Source organism: Pelecanus crispus, chromosome 6 (assembly GCF_030463565.1).
Source record: "Pelecanus crispus isolate bPelCri1 chromosome 6, bPelCri1.pri, whole genome shotgun sequence".
Taxonomy (NCBI): Eukaryota; Metazoa; Chordata; class Aves; order Pelecaniformes; family Pelecanidae; genus Pelecanus; species Pelecanus crispus.
Genome location: NC_134648.1, coordinates 47,380,897 through 47,395,869, shown reverse-complemented (window position 1 = coordinate 47,395,869; position 14,973 = coordinate 47,380,897). Strand labels below are relative to the sequence as shown.

At 54.1% G+C, this 14,973-nt stretch overlaps 1 protein-coding gene across 1 annotated transcript; it reads left to right on the top strand.

Annotated features, from left to right (window-relative positions):
• Positions 1–3,687: 3,687 nt before the first annotated feature.
• SYNDIG1L (synapse differentiation inducing 1 like) lies at positions 3,688–7,323 on the top strand. Its single transcript, XM_009480891.2, has 3 exons — positions 3,688–4,119; positions 5,383–5,520; positions 7,165–7,323. Exons 1-3 carry the CDS (start codon positions 3,691–3,693, stop codon positions 7,321–7,323), a joined length of 726 nt encoding a protein of 241 aa, XP_009479166.1. The 5' UTR covers positions 3,688–3,690.
• The last annotated feature ends 7,650 nt before the right edge of the window (positions 7,324–14,973 follow it).

Here is a 14,973-nt window from a genome sequence, read left to right as displayed (position 1 = left end):
GTGCATCCTCCCTGTGCACCTAACAGCGTCTCACCACCGTTACCTGCTGCCAGTACTGCCCAGACTAGCCCCGTGGGGCTGATGGATATGCACACTGTCCAGTCATGCTGGTAAATGAGGATGGAGAATGGCCACTCTTCACCAATTTTGTGTTTTACAGCTTCCTTGCTTGCATCTGCTGGCTTCATTCCTCTTCCCCCAAGCCTGGTTATTACCAGGCTTACTCTATTACCAGGTTTACTTTATTAAGTCCCTGTGTGGCTAAATTCACTGTAGGATCCAGATAATGGCATTTGGGGACAACAACAGGGCTGGTTTGGCTCTGTCCTTCCCTGTGCGTGTGCAGGCGGGGCTGTTCCTCGTCCTCCCTGCCATTGCCTCTCTAATACCATCTCTACCGTAGGGCTAGTGCCATAGGGGCCATAGCGGTAGCCCTCATCCCCACCTGCAAACCCAGACTGCGCACAAGCCTGGTGTCTATGCCACGCGGTGATCTTGGTGACTAAGGAGTGGGAAGCATCTCTAACCCCTCCGGCACTGGGACTTCACATCAGCTATCGGAGAGGGGTGTTTCAGCCTGGCTGCTTTCCAGCAGGGCTGAGCGCACTGCCATAGGCATGCTGTGACGCTGGCCCTCAGCTTCCCCTTCCCACTGCCAACAAATGCCAGGACTGGGTGCTAGGGCTGCACTTGGTGGTCCCTTCCCCTACATGAGAAGCACAGTGAGATCTCCTGCTGCACTTTTCCTCTCATCCCTGCGGCCCTGTTATTGCCCCATCCTGCTCCCAGGGAGAGCATCATCCCCAACTCCTGAGAGTGGAAGGCAGCAACGAAAAGAGAGTTTAGTGCAGGTAAATCTTTTATAATCCCAGAGGATACAAGACTAGCATGGACTAAAATCTAGCTGTAGGCCTGCCCTGTCCACACTTTGTGCAGTGCAGCAGCCTCCGAGGTCCTGGCCCTGCTCTAGGGACAGCTCCAGGGCAGTTTGAGGGACCAGAGAGGTTTGGGCTGTCCCTGCTCCCCCAGGGTGAAGCCTTCAGCCCTGCCCAGCCCATATTTGCAGAGACTTCCCCATGCTTCAGCAGTATTTTCCTGCCATTTCTTTTGCTACCCACACTGTTAGTCTTCCAAGGTGTGTTCACCCTGGGGTGTTTGCTACCTGCAAGCCCCTCCCTGACTCTTCCCCCCAGCCCAGGTCAGCCAGCTATCTCCCACCAGCTGGCCCCTTTAGCATCCTTCAGGATGCCCAAAGTCAACACAGTCTGTGTCCAGCAGCAGTCCAGCTGCACAGACACACTCTTCCTACCCTGGTCTGTGATACCTGCTGCCTCCCCAGCTGCCTTTTAGGTTTTCAATTCCCCCCGGCTCCTTTCCCTTCTTTCCCCGCCCATGCTCTGAGTGTTTCCCAGCACTCGCTGCTGTGAACATATGGGTTTGCCACACAGCTCTCCCCCTCCTCTAACCCACTGCTGAAGACCTGAAGTGAGCAGAACAGCAACCTCCACGCAGGCAGCACTCGCTGCCCGGCGGCCGGCAGCCTGCCTGCAGCCCGTCTGCTGGTGTTTCTCAGTCCATTTGGATCCAGCTCCCTCCAGCAGCTCCCAGCAAGATCCCGTCCCTCCCTATCCTAGCTTGCTGCCAGCAAAATTTCTTGAGATGAGGCATGGATGCCCTACTGAAACCATCAACTTTGTCTTGCTAGAGCTGGGCTTCTGCTCTTGCTTGGGCTGCTGCTCTCAAATGACACTCAGTGACTGGTCTCTCCTTGCTGTTTCATTAAAAAGCAAGATATTTTACTGGAAATCTGATTTCCATGTTGAGGTAAGCAAAGAAGAGGTTCATGCTTTCCTTGCCTGAAAACCAGGATGAAGCTTCGTGCTTCTCTGGGTCTGTGCGGGAAATAAAACCGTCTGTGCTACAAATATGCATCTCCCTTAAATATTTTGCAAATACTTAACAGCCATCTGCCGCACGAGCCATTACAGGCTTTATTAGTAAGGTGGGAGACTGCAGAAAGCAGAGAATGGTTTTGGGAAGGGAGAAGTGGAGGAGGGCATTCACCAAAACGTGCAGAATTTCAGTGGCACGGGAGTGCTTTTGAATGGCTCCATTTTCCTGAGCAGCTTTCCAAAATGTGATGACTGCTGCCAGAACAGAGCCCACCAACAGGGCCATTTAAAACCAGGTACAGCACTCAAACCTGTGTGGTATGGCAGGGTTTGGCCAAGGGGGCGGGACCACTTGGGCTTTTCACTCTCTGGAGTCTTCAGCTCCAACTTCTTTATTTATATTTTCTTCTTGAGGACATATTTAAACCCAAGGTGATGTGTTTTCTATCAGAAAGCCTAGTACACCTCAGGGAACCATATAGCAGGTGGAAGTGTGTCTCTGCTATACAGCATCCTGCAGAGGAGGCAGTGATGGAAGTCTCTAAGGAGGACAGGAACATTTGGGGTTGCAAGGCAATAAGGTGGCACAGTCTAGGAGCTGAGAATGTGCTAGAGAGCAGCTGTAAAACACGGGGCTTGGGTACTGAAGAGCGCAAAGTAATTGTTTCTCTCTCCTGGGGAACACTGATATTTCACTACACATTTTCTTTGTGCCAAGGTGGGTTGGGAAGCCAAAATAGCAAACGCTCCTCTGAAGAAAAGGGGTTGAAATATTTAATCTCAGAAATTTTCATGAAAAAAAAAAAAAAAAAAAGCAGCACAAGGTTTCAGCACTCTGAAATGGAAGAAGGGGGAGGGGGGTGAATTTTCCTGAGGAAGAAACCCATGTTGACATTTGTAGCTGAGGATCCCGTTTGGACTCGGCATTTTCCGAAGCCGGTGGCCCAGAGCCAGGGCTGTGCAGCTGCCAGCTGTACCCAGGGGTGGAGCTGGTTCAAACAGAGGTCTGATGTGATGGGTCGTTTACTTAAAATGTCGTAATTTCAATGCAGACCAAGCCTTGCGGTGTCTCCCCTTTAACCTCTGCATCCCTCTGTTCCTCTGCACAGCCAGCTGAGCATCCACCACTCCCCACCCCAGCCTAAATGTCACCTCCGTGTCCTCGCAGCAGCCTCCTGGCTTCCCTCGATGCCTAGCTACTCTTGCCCCAGCCCCAGCTCAGCCTTGAAAGAGCCCTGGAAAACCTCCCAGGTACCTGAAAGCCAGTTAGGTGCATGTGTGATGCCTGGACGGCTGTAATTCACCATGTGACCCTCTGCTTTGGGAAGACAGGGAAGCCCCTCAAGTGGCTGTCAGCATCTTATCTACTTCTCTGCTGCCTGTTGGGCTTTGTCGTAGCACACATTATGAACGTGCAGAAAAGGTGCAGTTGGTCCTTTCCTGTCAGGCTGCATGTGGTCATCTCAAGATGCATTACAGATACAGCAAATCCTCATCTTAATCCAGCCTGAATCAGATAATCTTGTTGCAGGGCTGCATCCTTATCTTACCACCAGCTGGGGAGAGATGAAGAGATGCTCAGTTTGCGGAGACAGCATCCAAGCTGTGGAGAGGGGGGGGAGGGCTCTTGTTTTCTCCAGCATTGCCAAATCTTTCTGTTCCCACTAGCCTTGTCTTGACATCAGCTCTGCATGGGCGAGAGGCTTTTCTGCTCCCTTGCGTTGCTGAAATAACAGTCTCCTCCCTCCCACTCTCTCTGCTCCCACAGGATTGCTTCCCCCCCCCCGCCACTGGCAGCATGGAGAGCATGCGTGAGCTCCAAAACCCGCTCTTGGCCAAGGCCAACGGGCATCTTCACAGCAGCTATTCTTACCACCAGCATCACAGCCAGGACTACCCCAGTCATCGCTGCCAAGGGAAACTGTATTCCTACATCTTCCAAAACACTGGCGGTGCCAGGACTCACCAGCTGCTGGATGCCAGTTCCCTGCAGCTGGCTGTTGAAGCCTTGTATGGCCCCAATTTCATCCTTGTGAAAGATGAGACCACTCTCAAGGCCAAGGACAGTAAGATGGAAAGCTGCGAGACCACTTTTACAGAAAGCAAAGAGGCTCCATCTGAAGGTCCCGACGGGCATGAGGTGCAAGGGTCCTGCCTGGTAGAAAGTGACATCCGCATCCAAACTGTGTCCTACGAGGTGGAGGAAGAGGAACTCCAGGAGTATGAGGTGAGCTTTGCCAGGTGGGATGGCACCAAACTCCTCCTCTGGTAACTCTGGCTGTTGGCCCAAATTCTTGGTCATTTATTCTCCCTTCTTTCCCCAGAGCTTCCCCCCCCAGACCCTACCATCTCCTGCCTCACCAGCCTCTCCCTGTGCACCCAATATTTCTTCTTCCTCCTTATCATTTCTGTTCCCTTTTCCTCACCAAAGACCTCAGAAGGAGGTCAGCTTCCCTGAGGGCAGCCTGGCTGCACGGCCGCTGGGAGCAAAGGGGAGGTGGGGCAGTCTCTGCAGGAGCCTTGGGATATGGGGACCCCTTGACAAGGGCAGCCTGCTGCTGCTGTGTCACTCGAGCTAATGGGAAATAGCAATCCTTGCATAACAGCAAAATTTACATGCCTGACGGCAGCAGCCAAGAGAAAGCTTAGTATATAAAGACCGGATGAATCTTGCAAAGGAAGAATGAGAGCTGGCAAAGCAGCCTCATGCTGTGCTCTGTGCCCCACCATGGCTCGAGTGGTGGTGCAGAGGTTGGGAACATCATCCCAGGATCTTGAGAGATAGGAGCAGGTCCTCGGAGCCTGCTGGAGCTGATGTCTGATGACCCAGCACAGCTCTGCTGCTTTCAGTACCGGTGGCGGGGCCTTTTCAGAGGGCAGCAGGGATGTCCCCGTGTCTACATGCCTTCCCCACCAAGACACATCACTTCCAGGCCGGTCTGTGGCTGGCCAAGCAGTGCCCAAAGGCAGGAGGGCTGACGGCGGCTGCTCTGAGCAATGTGCTCACTAAGGGGACAGGACACGTCACCCCTGTGATGGAGGCTCCAATTCAACCGCTTTCCCTCACTTGCTAAATTAGTTTAGCAGGATATTGATCTCCTAGTCCCTAATGGGGATAAGGCACTTTGTTTAAGTTTGTTTAAGCTGACAAACAGCCAGTTCTGCCAAAGCTCAAGATATTTCAGTTTAAGACTATCTATCTCCCAGGGAAATCCCAGACCCCCAGCAAGCGAGCTCAGCATTTGCTCTGGCAGGGAGCCGAGAAGCCACTCCACTCCTGAATTTGCTGAGCTACATTTTTTCTTATCAAACTGGGCTGAGGAGGCTAAAATATTTTAGAAACTCAGTCCTTGAATTTGCAGGTGGGAAAACATGTGAGAATATGTGATGGGACCAGAAGAGAGCAGGAGCTGGGAGGAGAGAGGTTGAGACACAGCCTTCAGGGCAGTGCGGGGAGGTGGGCATGTGCTGAATCCATCTGGTTTTGCAGAGCGACTCCTCCAGCGACAGCGAAAGCGAGGATCATTTCCTGATGCTTCCCCCCCGGGACCACCTGGGCTTGGCCCTTTTCTCCATGCTGTGCTGCTTCTGGCCCCTGGGGATTGCTGCCTTCTACTTCTCCCAAGGGGTAAGAGATCCCTTTGCTTGCCTGCGTGCACTGAGTGCTGGAGCAAGGGCCCTGCAAACCACAGCAGCCTTCTCAGGGGACCAAGCACCTTTCTGGCTCTAAGGCTCATCTCTGCCATGCCCAGACCCCTGAGGGCTGAGGGGGTGCTCCTGGCTCCTGGATATCTCCACAACTGCTGTGGGGTTGCAAGCCCTCCAGCTCTTGTGTGGGTTACTGGAGGTCAGGCTTTTCCTTTGGGTCTTTCGGGTCTTATTTAGGGAACTGGGGCTCCCCTTGGCCCCTTGCCCAAATTCTCACCCTCCACCCAGGCTCAGGAAAATGGCATTTTCCCACCTGCCTTCCCATTCTCCAGTAGTGCCGAGGTCCAACACCATGACCCAGTCCAAGACAGCTCATGCCCTGGGAGTCAGGCTGTTCTGGGGACCGGACTCAACAGGGAGCCTGGTCTCCATATCACACTACAGCTCTCCCATTGCACTTGTTTCTGGCATGCATTGGCTAAGCTGTGTGAGCCAACACCAGGCTGGCAGAGGCTAGAGAGGGCGGTGGCCTTCGGGCTACACCAGCTCAGAGGAGCTGCTGCCTTCTCGAGGGCTTAGCCCAGAGCCTGAGCTCACTTACATCACTCTTGACCCAGAATAATTCATGCAGAGCCAGGGGATTTACTCTACGTTTGCACAGATGCTGCTGTACCAAGAATAGATGGGGGGGAGGCATTAAGAAGTTAAATCAAGATGATAGAAACAGAAATGGAAAAAGTATATAACATGAGTACCTGGCACAGAGGCGGTGAGAGGCAGGGGAAGTTTTAACTGATTAGGACCCCGAGGAGTGGATGATTTCACATTTTTCCACGTGGTGTAGGGTAGCATGGTGCGCTCTCCACGTGATGACGTACTTGGTGCAATTTAAATTTAGCTCCATTTGCTATAACTACCGCTTTTGTTCACTCGCTGAGGCAAGGACAATCTCTTTATTCGGTGTCTGTGCACAGTGGGTGCCCTCATCTCCACATGGCAACTCAAACACAAATAGTAGGTAATACTAACAGTAGCTCTGAATGTGCCCTGAGCACTCAGGGAAGCTGGAAGGCGCCAGCCCAGAGAGCCAACACCCACATTTGCCTCCATCGCTGGCTCCATCAGCCCTTCTGTGGCAAATAGGCTTCAACCAAAAACCCCATGTAGGCAAAATCAAGTGGCAGCACAACCAGACCAAGGGGCTGTGCTGTCTGGAGTCAGCTCCCTGAGACTAGTCAGCACTTTTTATATACATGTATAGGGTATATTTGTATCTAGTTGGTACCACGCAGCCATCGCCCCTGTGCACCGACTGTTTGCCTGGGCTTACGAGGGTCCAGCCGCCCACTCACAGCTCTGGCTGAGCACCCAGATGGCTGGGGCTTTCAGACAAACAGCCAAAGCCCATGCTTCCCTTGGAGGCAAAATCCACAGGGAAATGTGTGTAGGTGGCATTGCTGTGCTGAGCTTCCCTGGACTGACGGACGCCTTGCTGTCTGTCCCCAGCCTTCATGGGATGCAGTGACTTGGGAAGGTGGGCTGACTCAGTAGTGAAATGGCTGCACGAAGGCTAAAAGGCCAGGTCAGTAGGGCTGTGAGCAATGAGCGTTTCTTCTCCTTCCAGACCAGCAAGGCTGTCTCCAAAGGAGATTTCCATCTGGCCAGTTCAGCTTCCCGACGAGCACTCTTCCTCGCTGCGCTCTCCATAACCATCGGCACAGGAGTGTACGTCGGCGTGGTGGTAGCGCTGATCGCCTATCTCTCCAAAGGGGGCCACGTATAGCTGCCACCTGCACGTCAGCACCGGCGCCAGCTGCCGGCCCTCCTGGGATTGAGGTCTCCTGCGGAGCACAGGGCGCCAGTGCCTGCAAGGGCTGCTTGCACGGCAGGACCCTGGCTTGGATGCCCTGCGCAGGCTCTGTCCCCTTTCAGACAAACAGTAGACCCCCATTCTCCCCAAGGCTGTGGGGTGCCACCATCCGACAGCCGGGAATTGGGCACCGGCCTGGCTGCTGGGACCAGGAGGAGCACGTTTGCCTGGTGGAAGACATGCAGGAGAGACACTGCGTGCTGCTGCTGGGCTGGTGCCACCACCCCTGCGCCAGGGCCACGGCTTCCCCTCCCAGCCCTGCAGCCAGGAAATCCACTGCTGGTGCCCAGGCTTGGCCCATGAAGGGGGCACGCAGGGAGGAGAGGGGATATGGTGCTGGGGAACGACCGCCCTTTCTTCTGGGAGGCCAGGGTCCTTGGTGGGGTGTCCAGACTCCCATGATGGGGACAACTTTCTCATTTCAGTGCCACGGGGTGGCACCTGGCCCCTCAGCTGCAGCGAAGTAGGAGGACACAGCATGGACATGACTGAAGGGCATGCTCTCCACCCTCTGCAGACAGACCCCTGATCCATGGGAGAACATCCCAGTCACTGGCCCATCCCAGATCAGAAACAAGGAGGAAGGCAGGCTGGTGGCTGCACACTGTCACTCCCATCGTTGGAGCAAGCTGGCAAAGACAGCAAGGTTTTCTCAGCGTTAATAATGACTGCCATGATAATTGCAAGTTGGATCCCCCCGTAAGGTTGGCATCCCACAGTGCTGGGCCCTGAAAAGACTTGTAATGGCAATTTCTACCCAAGAAGCAACCTGGGAGGGGTGGGGGCCTGAAGGACTCCACTCTTGGCACTAGATCAGGGCCCTGCACGCAAAGAGGGACAGAAAGAAAAGGCTGACATGACACGCAGAGCCTGGGGTGGGAGTGCTGTTTGCAAGGGGATGAGATCCAGAGAGGGGGAAGACTTGGAGAGAGCCTGAGATGCAGGGGGTGACCCCAACACACTTCTTCCCATGCCTCGGAGAGGGGGATCTCCGTTCATCCAAAAGCCTCTGCTGACAAGGAAATCCCACGCATCCCGGCTTACATCTTACTTTTGCTAATTCATATACTGTCAGCGACACATCAAGTGCTTCAGAGGTGGGTGTGAAGGCAGTGACTGCCCCAAAGGGCTGGCGTTAAAAGGGCCTGCCTCACCCCAGCTCCCCAGCATCCACCTTGACCCTCCCTCGCCATGGCCATGGCTCCCCTGGCCGCCTCCTTCCCCCACGCACAGGGGGCTGCAGGCAGACTCTGGGTGCCCATCACACGCTTCCTGGGGTTTCTGGGCAGGCTGCAGCCAGCTCTGCAAGAGGCGCAGCATGTTCCTCCAACTGGGTGCCATTCAAATGTACATTTCATCCTAAAGAAGCATGTTAATGTCTGCAATTGCTGTTGTACTTGAGCCATAAAAGAGAGAAGCACATCAGAGACCTGTTCAGAAGCTGGTCTGAAAGTTCCCATTATGTTTTATAACATGGAAGAGCTAATAAAAAAAGCAGGAAAAAAGACTGTTTATAAGGACATGGAGCTGGCTAGCGAACAGGTGAGCTTTGCAGGAGTGCTGAGCTCACTTAAGCCTGGAGGTGTTTATGCAGTTCCCGAAGGAAGTTATAATCCAGCTGGTGTCTGGGTAACTCAGAGGGAGACGTACTGCAATGTAGATCACAGCGAGCAGCTAGCACTGGGAACGGGATGGTAATGTAGGCTTTTTGCCATGTGTAGATGGACAAGAATTAAGGAGAGAGAGAGAGAGAGACTGGAGCATCGCATATGTTCAGGCTGCTCTGTGCGTAGTAGAAGCATAAAATAAAATGTGCTCGAAGAGGGGCAGAAGAATACAAACATCAGGAGGGAATAAGCAGGTCTTACTTCTGATGGTGGACAGAGAGAGACCGAGTTTGCAGGGAAGGACTGGGGTGTCCTGAAGAGATGAGGTGGCTTAGGAGAGATGAGGAGCACCCTCACCCAGCATCCGAGGGATGATTTTCATTCCCCTCTCCTGCATGTGCTCAGCCTTCCTGGGCATCCATCCCTCCAAATAACCAAGCAGGACAGGAGCGGGGATGTCCGTGGGTGCCCATGCAGCAGGGGCGACCAGACCCACCGCCCCCCCAGCTCAATGCTGTCCCAGCTAAAGCCCTCCCCGCCTCTCCCCCCTGAGCAACCCCTGACAGGGGTTGGCTGGCTGTTGGGGGGCAGGGGTGGGAGCATCCCCACCAATTCTGGTCCAGACAAAACCATTGGGGCTTGCTGGACCAGAATCAGCCATGAGAAACTGCGTTTGCCTCCGAATTTGTAATTCTGCCGGCTGGTTCCCTCCAGAAGCTGCCATGGGTAGGGGGCCAGCAGCCCCCAGCCCACTCCTCATGGGCACCCCATCCCCCTGCACCCCAACCTGCCTCTTAGTCTTTTTTTAATTGGAGACGCATGGATAAGGACTGGGCTAAAGGGCCAACAGAATTAAAGTGTTTTCCGCTAACAGCCTGAATCTCTGATGATCTTGTCAAAGGTGGGGGGGGAGGGGGGGGGCGGGGAAGGGGCTGTGCCAGAGCATCCCTAAGGGGGGCATTATGCAAATGAAGAAATTAGTTGGAAACAGCCTGAAGGGAAACATGTGGAAATTGAAATCCGAGGACCAGCATGGAGACTGCTGCTGAATAACAACTTATAGACTCACAGCGTCTGCTGCAGCCACCTGAGCAGAAGGGAAGGAAGCAAAAAGGCAACAAGGCAAAGCAGTTGGGGAAGACACAAGCTCCAGAAATTTGATCGAGCTTAAAAAAAAAAAAAAAGTTAAACTAAACCCTACCAGTGGGTGTGGAAGAGGTGACTCTTCACTCCCTCCCTCCTGTCCTCCCAGAGGAGGGGTCCATCTCCCACCCAAGACCCCCAGCCCCACAGCAGAGCTCCATAATGGTCCTGATCCCACAGGGGATACTCAGAAATCTGGGGCAAAGGAGGAATAGCCTTGAGTTCTGGCCTGGCAACAGGTCTAGCCCAGACAGGAGAAGGGAGCGCAGGAGGCCCAGGCAGGTTGCAGCTGTGGGAGGTGATGTGCAGGGCACGGAGTGCAGAGATGCCCTGTGCCCGTGCAGAGGGGCAGTGGAGTGGGATTCCTGGTGGCTGGCAGGGGAGGATTTGGGGTTCTCTGAGCTGGGGGTGGAGGAGGGTTGGTTAAATAGTGATGTCCTACAAGGGTGTACACCGCAACCTGCTGTCCTTCCCCGCACCTCAGAGCTTTCTAAAAAATAATCACAAGAGGTGCTGAAGAGTCCCATAATATATCAGAACAAGCCCCCCCCTTCTCCATTCATGAGTAACTCATTATCCATAATTAGGACATCTATTTGTGACTGAGTTCCTCGCCAGTGGGCTGCAGGTACCTGTCCCTGCGAATGCAGATGCTGTCTGGCAGCCCCAGCACAGGCACGGTCCTGCAACCCCCTGGCCCCAGCAGCTCTGTCCCATGGCCCTCCTGCCCACTGCTCCCCAAATGCCCCTGCCCTGGCCCCATGGCCCCACCAGCACCCCCAGCCCTCACCCTAAGCCAGTGACACCAAGAGACAGATACAGAAAGTCACCAGAAAGCCCATCCCCTGCCCCTCTCCCCGTGCCTGTGCCCAAACAACCCTCTCTCATCTCACATGCTGGGCAGCTTTTGGGTTGCAAGAAGTGCCATCACCAGGTGTCCCAGATGTCCTCCCTGCTGTGAGGAGAAGACCCTGGGGACCAAGTCAAGCCCTGCTCCCCACAGCTGGCTGAGCATCCCCTCCATCCCTCCCCTGCCCTGGAGATGCTCCTTGGTCAGCCAGGACCTCAGGGCAGTGCTGTCTGAGGTGCGCTGGGCTTTGGTTTCTTTTCCCAGCAGTGGAAAACATGTTGTGTTCCAGCTTGGGCTCCTTTCGTAACTTCCACAACATCAAGGTGAGCACTTCCCGGTGGGCATTTCTCTTCAGAAGCAGCTAAGGATGGGGTGGATTGGAGCCTGTGACAAGGGTGGGGGTGGCCTTTGAATCCTGCCTCCTTCTGGGACGCAGTCAGGAAGAAAGCTGCCGAGGAAAAAAGCACCGGCGCCTTGGCCGCAGATCTGAGCAACCAACGCATCTGAGCCACCGCCTGCTTCCCCCAGCTCTGCTCACGCCGCTCGCCCCTCAGCAAGTGCTGTGGCATGCCAAAACAGGGCCACTGGCTGCAGACTAGGGCTGGGGAGTGATGACAAGGGATGTGGGGATGGGGCTTTGCTGGATCTCACTCCTTTTCCCACAGGGATAAAGCAAGAGGATGGAGGAGAAGGGAAAAGAAGCTGGTGCGGTTTGTGGGGGACAGAAGACCCCTGCGGGACCCTGTCCCTGGCTGAAAGGATCCACTGGGGTATGGGTCCTCCCGCATCCTCCCAGCCAACCTGCCTCTCCTCTGGGTCATCCCTGAGGCGGGTGATGTGGAAACCACTGGGGCAGGACGCGGAGCATCCTTCCTGCTGCGCTCCCAGAACCTTCATCTACCTGGGAGGACGCAGCCCCTTGCAGAGGCAAAGCTACCACCTGCTCTCCGAACAGTGCCCGTTGGTGGGGTGGGATTGCAATCAGTGCTGGGGAGGCAGAAACGCCTCGATTCTCCCCCCATCTGTCCTATGGAGGCTGGCGAGAAAACAGACACAGGAAAATGAAAGTGGAGTAAGTCCTTTGCCTCACTTAGTGGCACAGTCAGCGTTTTCCCTTCACAGCAATCCAGTAAGGAAATAGCTAATTATCTGAGACAGGGCAAATTTTCTATTCCTGTCCAAAAAAAATTTTAAAAAGCATTTATCAGTGCATCTCTTGGCCTAGCTTATCCTTTCTCCTTTCTCCCTAAAAACAGCCTGCAGCAGAGAGAGCATGGGGAGGCACAGCCTGTGGCAATGCCAACCCTCCTGGGGCTGGCAGGAGAGGATTTTTGCAGAGAGAAGCCAATTAAGAGCCATCACTAAGGCATCAGCTGCTGTGAAATCAGAAGGCTCATTACCTCTCCTCCCCCCGCAGACAGACACCAGCTCCCTCTTCCGCAGCCTCCAGTAGCCACACGTGCAGGAACTCACTAGTGGGGCCGAGCTGTCCCCGTGGAGCAGGAGAACAAGTGGTGCCGAGAGGGGACAGAGCACTAGGTGGGGACACCTTGCTGGGGACAAGGCAGATCTCCCCATGGCCTGTGGTGATCCATGGGCCTTGCTGTGATGCCACAGGAGGGGTTGGTTAGTGAAGGTGACGCACCAGAGAGTGTTAGCATCACTCTGTCATCAGCTCTGTCATCATGAGCATCTCTCCCCACTGTGGCACAGAGGGGCTCTACCCCTGCACAGCCCCCTCCCCACCCTCCCTCTCCACGTCCCCACAGTGTGCAGGCACTGGGATGTTTGGGCACCATGTCTGCAGAGGTACTGCTCCTCTGAGCTGACCTCAGTTTTGCTGTAGTTGGTGTCCGGGCTGCACCTCAGAGCCAAGGGCTTTGCAAGGGAACCACAGCTGCCCTTTAGAAGGCATATCTTAAAAATGCAATTTTAATATCCTCACAAGTCATACTTTGGGGTCTTTGGAGACTCAAGACACTAACATGTGCCAGAAGCACCTGACTTGTGAGCTCCTCGGCCAGACAGGGCCTGTGTCCCCCCACCCGAAATGGGCAGGAGGTCCCCTTGGGCCAAGCTCCCCCGAGCAGAGGAGCTGGTGCTGCCTCTCCAGCTGTGCCAGAGAGCAGGATGGGACTGGGACATGGGCTTGTGTGTAGCTGGTGGAGGAGCCTCTCTTCTCCCCCCACCCCACCCCACTCCACGTGGCTGGGATTTTTCCACCTCCTTTTCTCAGCAAGCAAAAGAAGAAACCACCCAGGCCTTCGGGAAGCGGTTCACATGGCTGATTTCCATTGATATTTGAAATGCGCTGCTTAAGTCCCATGTGTGTTGGGCTCCTTTCTGCTGCCAGCCTCGGCCCTGGTGCCACCAAGGTCTGCCCAGCTCCCTTTCCCCACGCTGTCATCTCTGCTGCCTTGAAGAAGCTGAGCTGCTGGGCTCTCTCCCTGTAGGGCACATCTTCCCCACCGCTTCTCCTCTATGAAGCTCCCCGGCTCATCTGGGTTTTTCCAGATTATTCACTTCCAAAAATGCCGTGATGTCCTGCAACTGCTCTAGTGCTGGACACAGACAACACACCCCTTCTGCCCCCCCATTTCTGCTCAGGAGCTTTTCTGGCTGCAGGGCTGTGCTCAGCTCGCTCCCATCCTTGGGAGCCTTTTGGAGGCTTCCCAGTAGAAATCCCCCAGCTCCACAGGAGATCCGTCTTTACTTGAGACATGGCGCTTAACTGGTTTATAATCTGTTCAGTGTTCGCTGGCTTCGTTTTTAAATCAATCTTGTTGCTCAATCAAAATGTCAGGCAGGACCAAACCCAGTGTCTTGTGGAAGTCAGAGCGCAGTCAGAGTGCTGCCTTCTCCTGGCAAGGGGTCCTTCCCACTGCACAGGCAGGCTCCCTGCCTGCCCCCTGCATGAGTCTGGACTCACACAGCTGCAGAAGTGCTAGGAAGATAGATCACTTTATCCTCAAACATCTGAGTTTGACGGGGGGTATCCATCCCTCCAACCACTCTCCTACCTTCCCCCAGTGCTGTGGGTACTGAAGCGATGGAAGAGGGATGGGGAGAGGGGCAATAGAAGCAGCCAGTGAAGGAGAAATGAAATGCAAATAAATGCACTATCTGCCTAAAATGCCATCCTCAAAGTAATATATCAAAGTCTAGGCACAGGCAGTAAACTCTTGACAGTATTAGGCTAGAAAGATGGAAGTTTTTCCTTCCTGAAGTGCTTTCATATCTGAGTATTTTCTCCAAAACTCTGTCACTTTCCAGATGTTGACTGTGCTAAATTAGCATTACACATCAGCTTACTTGTTTTGTAGAAGAGGAAAGGCAGGGAACGCTGCATCTGGACCTTGGCCAACCCCCTGGGATGGAGCCACACTGACAGTTGTCAGGTGGGGGCTGGTTCAAGAAAGCTAAGATGGGTATTAACAGGTTATTAATATTTTAGAAGATCCATTGGGCTGGAGGGCAAAATCCTTGAGGATCCATATGAGGACTGATCTTCTGTATTTTCACTAGCAAGTCAGCATAGGAAGGAAGGGTGCCTTGGTGCCATTTGCTAATAAGGCAAAATCAGGAGGGTTTGGAAATACAGAAGAAGAGTAAAGAAACTGGGCTGCCTTGAAGGCAGGAGGGGTGGAGATGGGATGAAATGCAGGGAGATGCGATGAGGGGTTCCCAGCAGGAATTGCTGCAGCAGGCAGGGAGCTCCTCAGCTGGCAGGGACCAGGGAAAGGCCTGAGCCATTGCTCCAGCATGAAAAAGGCAGATCCGATGTGATGATCTAGAGAGCAAACTGGTTCAGCAAACATACTCATGAAGGACGACAGCAACGCAGCAGTGGCCCACAGCTGGACTCCAGGAGACATTTTCAGCCACGGCACATGAGACATGGGTTTTAATGGGAAGGAGGCAGAGAGGGCTGTAGGAAAACAGGGACCTGGCCATGGCTGCTGT